Source organism: Parasteatoda tepidariorum, chromosome 4, assembly GCF_982258835.1.
Source record: "Parasteatoda tepidariorum strain Cologne lab strain chromosome 4, Ptep-v5.0, whole genome shotgun sequence".
NCBI lineage: Eukaryota > Metazoa > Arthropoda > Arachnida > Araneae > Theridiidae > Parasteatoda > Parasteatoda tepidariorum.
Window position 1 is genome coordinate 21,276,230 of NC_141758.1, and position 17,595 is coordinate 21,293,824.

At 31.5% G+C, this 17,595-nt stretch overlaps 1 protein-coding gene across 1 annotated transcript in view; it reads right to left on the minus strand.

Moving 5' to 3' along the window:
• LOC107442841 (platelet-activating factor acetylhydrolase-like) overlaps positions 1 to 17,595 on the minus strand; it is a 165,164-nt gene that overhangs the window by 38,272 nt on the left and 109,297 nt on the right. Inside the window, exons 5-6 of the mRNA XM_043044717.3 lie at positions 12,747 to 12,955; positions 6,534 to 6,710 (exon numbers count right to left, since the gene is read on the minus strand). Coding sequence (XP_042900651.2) covers positions 6,534 to 6,710; positions 12,747 to 12,955 — 386 coding nt within the window. The remainder of the gene's footprint in view (positions 1 to 6,533; positions 6,711 to 12,746; positions 12,956 to 17,595) is intronic.

Genomic DNA, 17,595 nt, shown 5'->3' on the forward strand with positions numbered 1-17,595 from the left:
AGGGGTCACTGCAAGAGGAATAACGGAAAAGTTAGGGGTTGAAGAACATATATTTCGTCGAACATATACTCCCGAACAGGATCACAATTTGGTCTTTTCCTGCTCGAGGGATTTGCATTAATACGAATGGTTTCAGGAGTGAGATACTCTTCATCTGTTCTTTAAGTTTTATATTTATCTTTTTATAATGTTAAAGACTGGTAGCTATATTCTTTCGTTCTTATAATTTGTATTCGAGAAGTTGAACATTCCAAGAGAACTAAAAAATGCTAATCTATATTCATTTCTTAGACATGTTTTTTTTTAACCAAATAAAGAGCGGACGGAATTTTCATTTCATTTATATGCAAGCCTGCTTTCACTTTTTTCCTAACACTTCCCATAAATGCAAAAAACAGAGTGTGGCCGGTAAATGGTTTAAAAAAAAGTAAATTATTTTAAACATTATCGCGAATTTTTCTATGACTTGAGTAAACTCTTTAACATGATATAAAAAAATTAATATTAGCTTAAAAAAAGAATTTGAAGGAACATCAGAACAAAATGTAGCAAAATAAAATAAAATACGATTCACTAGAAAAAGAAGAAAATTGTGATTGTCGCAAGGCGATCACCCTTTACCCATTGGCAAAATGGATGTTGTCTAATTTTTTTTTTTGGAAAAGAAACTTTATTGTGTTTTTATCTTGGACATCTTTAACTGTTAATCCTGAACTGCTCGATTCACAATTTCGCAGACATATTTAAATGCAGCTCAGACGCATTCTGTGTAAATTCTTTTGATGCCAGAATAGACATTGAACAGCCAATCGAGATCAATATTCACATTTTTGGATGGGTGCAATGGTATTTGATGGATATTGTAAGCTGCATCATACACCCATTTCGGATTTACAAGTTCATACATGAAATATTATTTGAAGGGTAGGATTTTTTTTTTTTCAATTTCACATGAATAGTGAATGAATCATTTATATTGAGTGGAAGACAGTCTACGGTCTTGATTAAGTTATTGGGCACGTTGACAACGGATCCTTTTTATTCCTAACTGGTGATCAACACCCAGTTCTCGTATTTGCATGAAAGGTGTTCGGAGAGTCACCATTCGATCTTCGGTAGGGTTCAACTCTCTCAATCACTTTGGTTCTTTTGTGAGGTACGGGCTTCATGCTTGCTTTTGAGAACGGAATCCTTTCGTTTGTGTTAAGCTTTAGGTATTCCCGTCTACGCTCTTTTGATTTGACTTTTTCAGCCTCGGTAAAGTTTAGGCCTTGGGATCGTATTTTTTTTTCTTGCTTTTTTTGGGACCGTGTCAATCAGTTTGAACCTTCTTTATCTGTGATATTCACTTAAATTAGTTTCGATCCAGTTTAACTGTAGATTAGAATTTCTGTCTCTTAATGAAAACAATAAAAACTAAAATATCGTTCACATGACGAAATTCTCTTTTATTCATAACGCAAGAAGTATTTATGGTATCTCTCTGGTCCCATATCTCAAAAATAAAGTCATCAACTTAATGCAAAAGAAAATTAAAACTGAAAAAAAGAATTTTTAAAAAATTATCAAACAGCAGCGGTCACCATAGCAACGAATGCACACTGTTTACTATTACTATTGATGATTGTAGTTGAAAAGTGAGGACTCCATGAAATCAAAACCAAGACTCATTTGGCCAATGGGTAAAAAGGAATGTATCGAACATGATAAAAACTGAACTTTACGAGAGAAAAAATGAAATCCTTTCATGAGGTCTTAACAAAAAAATAAATATTTTGAGAAAACTTATTTAATGTGCCAAATGTAAGGAAATAAGGAAACAGAGCGCTGTTTTGACAAAATACAAATGGATTTGTTCAGGTCTTCGATTACTAATGGTACATAAAATGAAAACTTGAGCAAATTCATTATAATTAACATAGATTTTTATTTTCTAACAAGCGGACACTGATATTTATCTAATTTCACAAACTTTATAACAATTATTTTCAGTTAATGAACTTGAAATCATTGTTAAAAGATAAATAAAGCAACAGACCCTCATGAAAAACCAGCAGAAATATTTATTTTATATGAAGACTTATTTCACACAAATGATTTAAGGTATCACTGAAGCAATGAGTATTAGAATGGCTATTACTTTTTTCCTAAATCACAGAAACAAATTACAATTAGAAAATTTGCAAATATTAAACTGAAACAAAATCATGTAGGGCCATCGAATTTTCTACTTTCGGGAACATCCAACGTCTCCTATAACTGAAAGCCTCCACACGGTTTTTTATAGGTAGTCCGATTAGACCACGATGAAGGATATCCACTTTCCGAACGAGTCATTTAATACAAAATCTAGTTAAAATAAGAAAGTGGTGGCAAATATATGACTAAAAATTTGTTTTATTTATGAATATTATTGGTTTGTTTTATTTACTTGTCAACCACTACAGATTCAATTCTCAAATATATATGATAAGTTTCTCACAATTACTTTTATAAAAAGTTTTGGGCTCATGCGCACAACTGGTTCACTTTTTAAACAGTCTGCGCGGACGACTTATAAAAGACCGCGTGGTGGCTTTTTGATGTAGGAGGTGATGGAACATTGCTTCGACTTGTCATTGTTTTGAAGGCCATCTTCGTTTCTAGAAGAAACTAAATTATTCTAAAAACACAATATGACATCAGAGAGGGATTTGGAGCTGAAGATTCATCCAAATCGATAATAATTCAAGAATAAGATCTCCACATGTTTTCGATGTTTGAATTCATTCAGTTTGCCTCAAGGTCAACAGATTTTATTAATATTTAAGAAAAATTTCAAGGTCAACCTAGGGAAAAAGTGTTTACAGTTTGATGAAAAAATAGAAGCTAAGAATATTTCCTCATGGTGATAAATCAATAATTCAGTTGTTAGAAGGAAATTAGTGAGGACATGATGCTAGATTGAACCAATGAGATATTTCTGTTATTCATTGCTCAAACTTCTCTGCATCGTAACTTCTCTGTTTCGAACGTTAATACATTTTAAAGTTTTTTGTAAGGGTGAAATTTGACTTTCAAAATTTTATCACCTGTTACTCAACAAGTTTTCGAATTCGTCAGGGGAAAGTTTCGCCCTTAAAATTTCTCCAAGCGTTATTTAAATCATTATCGTATGTTTGCGAATGGAATTTCTCATTTAAAATTTCCCCACTCGTTACTTAACTCGTTTTTTGAGTGTGTGAGGATGGAATTTCTCACTTAAAATTTCACCAAGCGTTACTTAAATCATTATCGAGTATCTGCGAACAGAATTTCACTCTTAAAATTTCCCCACGCGTTACTTAACTCGTTTTTTGAGTGTGTGAGGATGTAATTTCGTACTTAAAACTCCACCAAGCGTTAATTAACTCGTTTTTTGAGTGTGCGAGGATTGAATTTCTCACTTAAAATTTCACCAAGCGTTAATTAACTCGTTTTCTGAGTGTGCGAGGATTGAATTTCTCACTTAAAATTTCACCAAGCATTAATTAACTCGTTTTTTGAGTGTGTGAGGATGGAATTTCGCACTTAAAATTTCACCTCGTTTTTCAGAGAGTGAGGATGGTAATTTACTCTCAAAATTTCACCACACGTTACATAACTTGCTTTTGAGTTCATGAAGGAGTAACATTTCTCTTGAAATATCCGACAAGCTAGATTTCTGAAATTTTAGGAGGCACTCTGGGGCTGATAATAATGCAAGTTTTATTCGTTTTTTACTGTTACTTGTAGAATGTTTCACCAATTAAAAATTTGAATAATGGATCTAGTCTGCCTATTACCGTGAAAAATTAAAAAGTTGTCTGTATAAAATTTATGGTATTGTTTAAAATTTTTAACAGGTGTAATTTCAAATTAATTTTAGAAAGTACATTGGGAATTTTTACCTACTGGGAAAAAAATTTGAAAAAAGAAAATATGAAAACACGTCTATACTAACGCTATGTAAACAAGCTTTGCTTAGAAGTAAATGTTTTGAAATATTTTAAATGGCAAAGCAATTAACGCAATTTAAAAGATGTTGCTTGAAACTCATTCAAAATTTGCATTTTCCAAAAGTTAGCGAAAGAAGTTTGTTTCTTTCCTTTTTCATTAATACTATAAATAAAAAAGCATTATAATATAAATATTGCAATACTATAGAATGATTACGAAATTGCAGTGGTAGTAATTTCAGGTTAACCCTTTTGAAGGCCGTGGTAAGTATACTTACCACCACGTTTTACCACTTTTAATTTAGGTTTCCATTTTTCAATAACTTCAGCTTCCTTGAAGTGAGTTTGAGTAAAATTGGTAACCATTTGTCACCTTTAAAAAACGTATAAAAGTTATAAAATACATAATTCCTTTTGAAGTTTGTAGCATTTGAGGAATTTATTTTATAAATAAAGAAAAATAAAAGCCAGTAAGTTATTAATTGGTCATGTTAAATATATTTACCACCAAAAAAATGGCATTTAAATGCCAAAAAAAATTGCAACTAAATGAATTTTTGTTTTATATCAATTACTGTTCTTAAAACAATTTCAATTCCAAAAATACTTTAATTTACCTTTTCTAGAAATAAAGGGCCCGTTAAAGGGTTAATGCTGGAATATATTTCCTATTTTAATATACCACTTAATCGTTAAGTGCCTTAGAAGATGGAATTTTCATGCATATATATACTTTCTATGGTGAACAATTTTCAGTGGTGGTTACACAGAAATTAAAATACCATCGACATTCGTTTTTATTTCCGTAACCGTTTTTTAAAATTTTCAAGGCCCGTCTGAATTCTCGTTTTCTGTATTTTAAATTATTAAAGGAAGTATAAGAGAATTTGCAATGAAAAGTTTCTCCCGTGTATATAGCGTCCTCTAACATAACAGTAGCTACTCATTTTTTGACTGAGATCAGATGATTTTGTATTTTATGCATGTTTCGATCGTTTTTAACAGTTACAAGCAGAATTTGTCGACAATCGAAAGTTTGATCATTGATCGCTTTACGGCTAGCATACGCATAACCAAAATATAGAAAATAAAATATAAAAAAAAACATTAAAAAACCATGTTTTTTTCTTTATTTAAAAAAACAGCGAGAATGGTTTATTTCTGTCCCACCATATTTATGACTTTAGCATGAAACTTTTTTAACCCTTTGATGTAAAAATTTTACTAAACATATTTTTCATTATTTTGTATTAATTCAGGTTGCAATAAGTGAAAAATATTATATTTAGCATTTTAACAACTTATGGTAATATAATACAACATAAAAAACCAGTGTCTTTTTCTGCGTTAATGGTTAAATCTTTCAAACATGACTTACTTCCAAACAATAGTTTTTTTTTGTAGTTATTTAGATTTAAGAGAAACAGTTATTCATCAATGAAATATCTTAAATTAATAAAATCAATTATTGATAAATTTCTTAACATAAATGAAAAAAAAAAATTTAAACTACTTGAATTTTATTTTATATTTTAGTACAAATATAATTCCGATAATCTAGCAGAATTTTTTTAGTAACTATTAAACTGCTTTTTACAATTAAAAAATAGAAAAATATCTTTTTACTTTTAATTAGAGCACCAGAAAAAAAATCTATAAAAGGGACATCAATCTCCCATCTGCGCCAAAGGATAAACGCCAACTGAATGTCTGGTAATATTTCACAATCGGGGGCCCACCTCATATTTGGTGATTCGAAAATAAATAAGTATATATCAAAATAAACCAAGAGCCAATCACATAACAGTAAACAAAGGTGACATCATTGAAAGCGAGGACAGCAACGAATATCAAGGTTTCAGCAAAACTAAAGAAAATTGTCGCTAAAGCCAAACTAAGACGCCCCCCATTCTACACCTCAACATTGTTTTCCGAAGCATTTTTGCCAAGGAAAATAAAAAAGCCACAGTTTAAGTGCCTTACATTTAAAGCAAATCTATAATTTTAAACTAAGCATGTCATCTTGTGGTGATGAATTATCTGGGTTATAGAACGGACAAATAACTGAAATATTTTAGGAGTTATTAAACTTTAAAAAAAAAAAAAAATTCGCCAATTTGACACCATTTTCCCACCAAGATGTAAATTATCAAAGTCAATGACTTAATCCTATTTCTTTGTAAATCTTTATCAGTCCAGGTAACGAAACATTGGAGTAAGTTGTTAAATAATAAAAATTAGACCACAAAACCTTTTTATTTCTTCAAAACTGTGGCTTTTCTCCATTTTGACGTTTTGCGCTATTTTCAGAATTAGCATCGGGGTGGTTAGAGATAGGCTAAACTTGTCCTAAGATAGATAACTTAACCAAGATAGGCTATACTTGGCCTAACAATCATGAGTAACTGTTGCAAGCTCACATCAATTATGAAAATAGCATATTATTCTGTAAAAAAGCATAATTTCTTTCGACTGCAGAGCTTTAGAAGAACAACTTCCACGTGTTTTTTTTTTAGATATGTTCATTTGAATATTTTTTCAATTATTTAATTCTTATTTTTTGAATTAAAATCTTACTTGAGTGTGATTATTGTTCTTTGTGCAACTGATGACTCCATCATCTTCATAAACCTGAGGTTGTCTTTCGTTTGGAATTTCTCCATGTTGATGAACAACATCGGTTGTTGAACTTTTTGGAAGAGGGATGTTTCTTCTTTGAGAGGGACCATCCACGTATCAAGACCAACTCCAACTCTGGGGAAAGAAATTATGATACTATAAACAAACTTTATAACTGGCAGCTGTAAGACAATGTATTGGAATTAAAAAAGTGGCAGTTCATTTACATTTAAAATGAAGCGAATAATTTTTCTCTTTTTATACCATACTTAGCCACTTTTTATTCTTTCCGAGAATTGGTAGTGAAATGAATGCTTGTTTGAATTACCATTGTTGGCAAATATGAGTTACCGTTATAGCTCGAAAGCAATTGATGTGCACATTATCTAGCCCAACCAGCAAATCACCTAGCAGATTACCTAATTTGCTTCGTTAAATTGCGGAATCATAGGCTTTTCGCCCTTGCACGTAATGTAGTAGAGCTACAGTACCGCTCAAAAGTATCAGTACACCTAGAAACTTATAAAAAAATGGCAAAATTCAAAGTGTCATAACTTCTTTAAAAATGATCAAAAATGCTTCTGCTTTAGCTCATTTTGAAGCTTAAAATATCTACTTTTATGTACTCTAATTGTTTTTAATTAATATATTTTGCAACTATGTACAATTACACTCTAAACAATCATAGAAAATTGTATTAATTTTTTGTGAAGTTTGACGCGATGTACGGGCACAAAGGGGTTAGATATTGTTAATTTTTATTATACCATTGAAAAATTTGGACTTCTAGCTTTCATTTAAAAAAAAAATTCCAAAAAAACATGTTTTTTGACGAAGTTATTGTCAAATAAAAAAAAGTTTTTTTTTCAGAATTTAATGATTTTTCAGCAATTATAATGAATTTTAGTGTAATTATAATATGATATGAAAATTTTTTAATTAAAATAAATTAAAATTTAATATTTCTCGATAATATTATTTCATAATTTATTATAACAATTTTAACTTTTTTTTTTTTGGAAAATATAATAATGAAATAAGAATCAACGTTTACAATTTAATATTTTGAAATTTATTTTTTCGTATTTTTCTGAGAAAAATACGAAAAGCTTCGAAATGAGCTAAAGCAGAAGCATTTTTGATCATTTTTAAAGAAGTTATGACACTTTGAATTTTGCCATTTTTTTATAAGTTTCTAGGTGTACTGATACTTTTGAGCGGTACTGTAAAAACTATGAAATATGCACGTAATGGCATGAGATTCATTAAACTTAGAAAAAATTGTTTCCCTCATTTTATCAGCTAGAGCCGCTGTGATTCAGAAGATAGAATGTTCACTTGATGTGGCCTAGGTTCTAATCTTCGCGGTGGCTGGTAGTTGAGTTTTATTTCCGGCCTGCACCGACCACAGTGGTAGACGAATCACGGTTTAGAATCCTTGTACCGTCTGGCTAAGCGTGGTCAGTGTTTTTGGTTTTCCTCTCCTTGCAATGCAAATGCGGGTTAGTTTCACCTAAGTCCTCCACGCAGGTAAGTTTGTTCCAAAGCTTGATAAAAGGGTTCACTTGTTTTCTCAATTCAAGTCTTCTCAATTCAAGTTCAATTCAAGCTTTGGGGTTGAATAGTCACAAACTCAAAATAGGATCGGCTGTTTAACGCCGGTTATAAAATAAAATAAATATTCCATCGAGTAATTTATTTGTTGATTTGACTTGATTCTTAAAATATCGAAAAATAAATTAATGTCATAATACTAATTTCTTATTTGCTTTATTTTTTTACCGTTTGATTCCTGATATTATGGTTTTTATATTTGAATTTATGAGCTGAGCTTGATAGTTAAATTTATCAACTAATTTGTTGATTGCTTGATTATGGTAACTTTACTTTTTTAGGTAATGGAAAGTAAATAAATGATATTAACGTAAATAAATGGTATTACGAAACGGAAATTAATGGTATTATGCTAATTTAAGCGTACAGAAACGTTGCTGTTGTTTCTGTGAAGATCTTATTTACATTTTAGAAGAAACCGTTGTCGAGAAACTCAAATTAAAATCTTTCAGGGTTTTGTTAAGCACTGCTTCTTTCTAAAAACTAATTTCTTTTAAACAATTTCGAATTTATCTTAACATTTTTATCTTAAAAATTAATTACGTCAAAAATCCTCCAATATTATGGAATTTTAAATAAAGTTCACAAACGTTTACGTGGCAGGTGTACACACTGTTTAACGAATGTTTAGTAGGTAATGCTTATAATTGATTCGATAATTGATTTTATTTATATGGCTGACAAATGTTACAATTTGGACAAATTTTTTCACAGAATGGTAGGCAATTAAAAACTAAAGCTTGCTAAATTTTTGGTAATTTTGCCGAAAATTTTAAAAGCCTCACGAGGAGCAGATATAAAGTGGCTTTTCATATGAAGTTTTAAATCATAATTAAATGGAGTGGTGTGGAAAACTTAAATCAAATTTACTAGACACATAATAATTCGTTTAAACATCAACTTAGCTACCACTAGAAGACATTTTACCAAAAAGAGCTGAAGGTTGATGACTAGAGCCCGGATTTTGATGACCTAAAAAATCTCAACTGATGCCCTTAAAAAGGGCAAAAAATGCCCTTAAAAATGCAAAAAAATGCCTTAAATAAAGTAAAAATATTGAATTAAAAAATATTTCGGTCTTTAAAATTATTATGAGTCATTTAAAAAATATAAAGCAATGCAATACTTGTTCTACGTTCATTAAAGTTTGAAAAATATATTTTATATCCTAAAATAGCAATAAAAGGAAAATATATCGACACCAAAATATTTTTATTTTGTATAGAAACTTTAATGGATATAACAACTTCCATCTCATAATATTACTAAATATCAGAATTACATTGGATTATTAAATGTTTTTTGAAAATTTGAAATGTAAGCGAGCGTATCTTGTCTGAAAGTAAATTTTCATTCCTGCAGAAGCTTCCTTCAACGTTTACTGATGTTATAGGTGCGTACTTGAAAAAGACGGTCTCACTTACTTACAATTTTTCTTCAATTTGAAAAGATTTCGCTTCACCTGTTAATATTCTATAGATTTTCTTCATTGTTTGGAAGCCAGTGTAATAATGAAAATTGATACAAAATAGTAAAAATTGGAAAAAATTAGCAAAAAACTTTAAAAAATGCATTAAAATGCAGAATACGCCCCAAAATTTAAAGAAAAATGCCTTATAAATCTAAAAAAATGCTCTAAAAGACAAAAAATGTCCAAAAATGCAAAAAATGCATAAAAATGCAAATGTCATCAAAATTCGGGCCCTATTGATGACACTATATTCGTAATATTTTGAACTTTTTTTTAATAGATGAGATTCAGGTCGTATTTTTACACGGTACGGACTAGCTTAACTGGCTATCATCCTGAGTTTTCATTTGAGGTAAAGTCATTTCTGAAACTACACGACCTTGGCATTAATTTTAAAAAAATAAAGAGGAAAGAATAATTTGGTAGTTAGAGTGATAGTTGATAATGAAAACAATTTAGTTTTAAAGTTAATATCTAAGTAAATTTCAAAAAAAGGACATAAATGCATTTTGCTAAAAACGTTATCACAAAAATTACTGGTTGTCTAAAAATTAATATCTGGCAGAAATTTGTAACTTTTAAGTTATTTGGTAATGAAAAACTGCCAACACTTCAAGATCACGCGAATTAAAAATATTTTTTAAATCTTTAAAACTTTCTTAAAAATTTAAAAAAAAATAACCCCATTAAAATTTAGGCATTTAACGTGATTTGGTAATCCAGCAACTAAATTTTAAACATATTTGTTTGGAAAAATTATGCAGAAGTTAATTTTTTTTACAGTTAAATATTCAAACAATAATTGTTTGGTTAGACTATTTTTGTTAGTTAACGTGTCATGAGTATTGTATTTATTAGTTCACTTATCTGAGATACTTTTAATGGAACAATGGGTCTATATTTTACATTGCCAATCTAAAACGATAGTGATTTATAGAGAAATTGCATTTTGAATTGAATTTATTAAGCCCAGAATCACACAGTAGAAGATTACAACTGGAAAATATTTATCCGCCGTCCGGAGCAAGTTTGTATTTCTGTACCAACTCTAAAGATAACTGTAAAAGGTTTTTCTTTTAGAAGGAAATGTTTTAGAGGATTTTACGCAGCTAAAGTGCAGGCACTCACAATATCTCATTTGTACAGATTCTCTTTCTTCACTTTTTCTTTTGCGTGACACGACTTCTACTGAGAAGTTTGTGGTGGAAACTCACTCGATTTTGAACGCTCTTGAAAACGTAACTATTCATTTTTCTTACGTTCGTGGCCATAGCGGTATTTTGGGCAATGAAAGAGCAGACCAATTGGCAAGGGAAGCTACGTGTGGTGAAATAGACTTAAGGGTGTCTGTTCCAGCTTCTCACTGGAAGCGCATCGCTAGAGATAAAATCATTGCGGACTGGAATGCTGAATTTCTTGCTTCGCCTCGGTCCCTTTGGACGAAAAGGTTCTTTCCAACCATTTTTCACCGTTTGCAATGTAAATTCTTTGCAACTGATTTTAAATTGACCCAAATTTTAACAAACCATGGAAATTTCAAGAGATATATATTTCGTTTCCATTTGCAGACCAGTGGAATTTGTGCTTGCGGTGATGCTGATGAAGATGCTGAACATATTCTTCTTCACTGTAGTCTGTATGCGAGTGCCCGAATGAATTTAAAGACTGATTTGAGACGTCTTTCTATTTGTTGGCCACCTGTCTTATCAGAACTGGTCAAAAGTATTGAAAGTCTTGCGGCCTTGCGGAATTTTGTTTTTAATGTAAATTTGTAAATTTTTCTTCTTTTTGTTTTCCACTTACAACTGTAAGCCTCATGCTATACTTTGTGGTGCATGAGGAGTTTTAAGTCGTTTAAATAAAAATAAAAAATAAAAAAATAATAAAATAAAAAAATTAAAAAAAAAGTGCAGGCACAATTTGAAAGATCATGTTTAAAGCTTTTAGATAGTGTGCCACTTTTCCCAGGCAAAATTCGGAGAGAACAAAATGAGTGTTAGAAGCTTATTTTCAGCTTTAATACCAGCATTCTATCATTCTATGGTATTATGATTAGAATCCTTTTTTTTATAATTATAGTGATACTGAGAAAGGAAATCAGATGGTCGAACAGGAAATCAAATGGATAGAAATTGGTCTATGACAATTCTGCATGGATGATAAAGATACACCATATCTAAAAACTTTAAGTATGACTATGATGTACCATCCATATTGCTATTTAAAATTTCCCAAAGCATTTGCTGTTACAAGAACACATGTTTACATAGAGTTAATATAGAAGTTTCTGTATTATTTTGAGCAACCCCTGTATAGATTCTTTATAACCTTGTTACTTCAGATAGAAACAAACGAAACTAAAAACATCAATTTGAAAAAAATTTGCAGCTTTCCGAAGAGAGCTCATTTCGTATTTTAAATTCCACGTCCGAATTAGGTAAGAATTTGTCCCTAGTGTAATTTCTACAGTCGAAAAGGAAAATGCTTCTTAATGGTAGCAGCATTACTGATTTAAGGATTTCATATCGTATTTTAGTTTTTAAAATTCCTAAAAATGCTTAACTGACCTATATTTCAAACAATATTAGTTGTTTTTTTACTTAGACAGATGGGTTTTTAAACGCTGGCAAATTAAAACAATTTTCACAAAGTTCTTTCTACATTAATTATTGATTTAATACTTTTTTTTGAAATTGTTCCAAATGAGACAGTTCAAGTTGGCAAGTATGTTCTATCTGCTAAATGGATTTTTGTCACACTTTTATAATATGGATTTTTATCACACTTTTTACTTATACATAATTATCGCACTTGTTTGACCAGTTATTGAACCAATGTTTTGATGACTTCGTTTCTGACCAATCACATACTCTGTACAATGAAAAATATTTCGAGCCTAAACGTTATGTATTAATAAGTAAATTTATATAAATTCCAATATGTGGTTGATTTATAACCTTCCTGTATATCTTTCACTTCATTACTATTTAATTCTGACTTTTTTACAAATATTCAATTAAATTTTTTTGTACGCGCTTAATTAAAAGACCCTAATTTTGTTAGTAAGAGCACAAATAATATCTCACTTAAATCTTTTATCTTTGGACATAGTTGTAATGACTGTAGCTCCTCCAAATGAATGTCCTGCTATCGAGACTCTGTCCAAATCTAAAATATCTTTGAAAGTTTCTAATGATAGGTTTGATGTGTTCATCACATTTTCAACATGGATTCCACTGTTCAGGCAACTCAGCATGTCTAACACATCACTGCATTCCTTAGCCCGTAGATGGACCTGCAACAGAATATAAAAAAATTGTATATTATAGGAATAGGGTATAGAAATAAACTTAAACAGTTTATAGGGATAAGTAATGAATATAATTTATTAAAATCGCATAAAAATATAGACAGGGGTTGTACAAAATTGTGAAAACATTCATTTCTATATTAACTCAATGTAAACAATCCTTCTGTTGTTATTGTTGTGATAGGCCGTTAAGGAATGGGGTGCTATCTCTGGCCAAGAATTCGACTTCTGCCACGCCCATACGTCACAGAATTTCTTCTTATCGGGGAAATTTAAGGAACTATTGTGACTGCGTGATTTAATTTGAACCCCTTCGAAACTTGGGTCCCTGTGACGAATGATTACAAACAATTTAATTTTTAATACTGCTGTATTCCATTCTCAAAAGTGAGAAGAATATAACTGACTTGAGTTATTCGCAGTTGTTAAAAAATTTCAGCTGATACCAATCATGTTTAAGGTCAAAATTTTAAAAAAAGATAAAAAAGAAGCTCGAATATTTTTGTAATAATTACTTGGAAACTAAATTTAACCGTATTTTAGAAGCTTATAAAAATCTTAGTTACCTCTTGTTAATTTTTTCAGGTCTTTGCTTCGTAATAAAATTGTATTTTGAAAAATAAAATGGGACGATATATGAAAAGCTTATTGGATGAAATGTTGTCTGCAATTCTACTACACTTTGTGAAAAATATCTTGTAGTGGTAACATAGTTCAGGTTATTTTTAGTTTTGTATCTGAAATTTAATTTAATTTTCTCCACCACTACGTATTGGAATTTCAAAATATGATATCAAATGCAATTCTTTTATAATCATCACGCGGTGACACCTCTAAAATGTAAAAGAAATTATCTTTTTTTTAAAGCTTTACTTTTGAATTCGTTAGCAATTTTTGCAGAAAAATTTTCCAATCCTGCCGACTACTACGCTTTTTGCAAAATATTTTATAAATTGGAAGACATTTAAAAACGCAAGCTGTCAAAGTTTTTGGTAACTTTGCTTACATTTTAAAAGGCCTCACCACGCGAAAGCTGGAATGAAGAGGCGTTGCATTCATATATAGTGACGCGATTTAGGCTTTGATTTTCTTTATCTTTTATCAGTACTTTTCCATTAAACCGGCACAAATCTCGCCAAGCAGATTTTTTGGTGACAGCACACAGTTGCCGGACCAAATCACACAAAGCAGACTTTATTGGCTACAACACACAGCATACACATTAAAAAAACAGTTAATAAATGGTTAAAAACATTTTTTATATCGGAGGCATAAACATTTTAATATCGCTTAAAATTTTTGAAAATGGGGCTTCTGTTTGCCATCTTCGCATGAATTAGGCAAGATAAATCTCGAGATGATGGTGTGTCGTTCTTCTGTGTTTCTTAATTCGCCATTTCGCTGTGGCCCACCGTCTCTCTATTTTTTGCGTGTGTGTTCCAGTTTCCGGTTCTACAAGGATGTATTTATGGTTCACTTTGAAATGTTCGAAACTTTCATCGTCCAGCTGACTAGTGCAATATGAGTTCCATGAATCGGAATATATTATAGTTTCTTTTTCGATATTTTCCTTAATTGCCTTGAAAGTGTAAGAAGATCGGTTTGGCACCTCCACAAGGAAACATTCGTTTCCGGCAAACTCCACCGAAGATCCATTGTTGTGGTAGAATCCGTCCCGCATTACTTTTTCGCTCCGTAAACAAACTTTCGTCTACTTTGACGATGACGATCATGCCAGGTCATCCTACTTTCACGTTGTTCACGTTTAAGCGAAGAATTCACACAAACCTCAAGCATGAAGTTATTCCCAACTACTTTTCTCACCATTTAACTGAAATTAATATTTCGCTGCAACAATAAATAAACCACGCACATTTCAAAAAAGTTCATTTTCGATAACTTAAACCATGTGTCTTTACGGATACTTTTGTTGCACCGAAAAGATGAAAGGCTGCAGCGCCATTTAATTTCAACTCCTATGCACAATTTCATTTTATGATTCTTATCAAAATTTGCGATTTCAGCCAAAACGCCTTTCTCTTGAGGAATCTGAGCGCTTCTTACTCTTTTATGGGCAAAATCCCAAATTTTCATCGCCTTTTCCGTTAATTTTTCGAACTAAGAAAAAGACGTTACCGATTTTAAAAAATGGCTTGCTTTGAAAATGTTGAGACAAAGGGTTACCATCTTCGATATTCAGTTTGGCATTGGTAGCATCATTATTGGCAACTTATCGCCTGCCCCGGTATAATTGAAAAGTACCCTTTTTTAGTGACGCAGAAAATAAGTTCAAAGAAATAAAAAATAATACATTAAAACATAGCTACCACTAGAATAAATTTAGAATAGAGAGTTGGCAGCCCTGCATTTGTTAAAGGTGGAGCAACTGGCATGCCGGCATTGTGGATGAAGTAGATATGCAAGGTGTTTATAAATTCCCGGACCCATTTTGATATTTAATAACTCATAAAATAATGAAGATATAAACAAACTTATGGCATTTATTGATGGAATAACTCATATATTTTCCTTTTCAGGTTTGAATATCTTTACTTTAGTCAATATCGTCTGCGCGTGCGGTTAATTTCAGATAATTTCATTTTCCAGTCTAAATATCTGTACTTTTCTAAATATCGTCTGCTTATTAATTGCATTTCTCTCTCTTTTGTTTTTAGCAACTATTGCAATGTTATGTTTACTTTTGATGTGTTTGTTCTATGTACTACTTTTCTATGTGATGTTTTATTCGAGCTGATATCAAGGAGAATGCATACACCACAAGAGAAAGCGCAGATTTTATGGTGGTTCATAGAAACGAAATCGATAGTGCAATCACAGAGAAATTGCAGAAGAATTTACGAAAAAGATCCTCCATCCAAAAGCAGCATCTTGCGGTGGAAAAAGAATTTTCTAGAAACTGGAAGTATCGCAGATAAGAAACGTTCCGGACGTCCATGAACAAGTGATTTTGACGTTGAGCGTGCCAGACAGACATTTTTAGACAATCCTAGAAGATCTGTGAGATCAGCGGCAAGAGAATTGGATATGCCAATTTCGACGGTGTACAAGTTTATTAAGAAACAATTAAGACTGCATGCATACAAAGTTCAAATTGTTCAAGGTTTGGAACCGGAAGATAGGCCTAGGAGGATGGCGTTTGCAACAGATATGGTAGGAAGGATAGAAGATGCTGCGGATTTTCTGAAGCTCATAATGTTCTCCGACGAAGCATCCTTTCATGTTTCTGGCATTGTTAATCACCATAATATCCTCATATGGGGATCTGAAAACCCCCATGAATACCGTGAGACACAAAGGGATTCCCCAAAGGTTAATGTGTGGTGTGGACTAATGCACGACCGATTCACTGTGCCCTTCTTTTTTACAGAAAAGACGGTCTCATCAGTCGTATACTTAGACATGTTTGAAAACTTCGTATTTCCCCAACTAGAAGAGCTTCAGTCACATGTCTTTTTGCAACAAGATGGTGCACCACCTCATTGGGGTATCATCGTTCGTAGTTCTTCGAATGACCATTTTCCAGGAAGATGGATTGGGCGAGGAGGTCCAATTCCTTGGCCACCCAGGTCACCTGATATAACGCCGCTGGACTTTTTTCTTTAGGGATTTATAAAGGACAATGTATATAGGAGGACCGTGTCAAACATTGATGACCTAAAAGCCAGAATTACAACCGCAATAGCCTCTGTGGATGCCGACATGCTTACCGCTACCTGGTGTGAAATTGACTATCGACTTGATACTCTTCGTGCGACGAAGGGGGCACACGTGGAAGTTCATTGACAAGGGTCATGAAACTTTTTGAGTCTATCTAACCATTTATGTTATTAATTTTAATCTATCTTTATTATTTCATGAGTTATTGAACATCAAAATGGGTCAGGGACTTTATTAACAACCAGTAGATTCAAATTTATTTATGCATTAGAGAAAATAACATAGTATGGTAATCACATCCTTGTAGGTATGTTAAATGAAAAACATAATTTTTTTTAATCGCGCTGTAATTTTAACATAACTAATCAGTTTCGAACATGCTTGCATGATTTTTATTTCAAATTAGGTGGTGTTTAACCCTTTTCAAGGCCGTGGTAAGCATACTTACCACCACGTTTTACCACTTTTAATTTAGGTTTCCATTTTTCAATAACTTCAGCTTTCTTGAAGTGAGTTTGAATAAAATTGGTAACCATTTGTCACTTTTAAAAAACGTATAAAAGTTATTAAATACATAATTCCTTTTGAAGTTTGCAGCATTTAAGGAACTTATTTTATAAATAAAGAAAAATAAAAGTCAGTAAGTTCCTAATAGGTCTTGTTAAATATATTTACCACCAAAAAAATGGCATTTTTTATAAACTAAATGAGTTTTTTTTATATATATCAATTACTGTTCTTAAAACAATTTCAATTCCAAAAGTACTTTAATTTACCTTTACTGGAAATAAAGTGCCCGTTAAAGGGTTAATAAAAAAAGTCAAATAAGTATTTGCTTCCCCTTCAAAATTAAAAATAAAATATCCCCCTATATTCAGATTGGTCCCAGCCGGGAAAAATCTGAAGAAAAAAAAAACGTGACAAAAATATCATAGAAATTTTAAAGG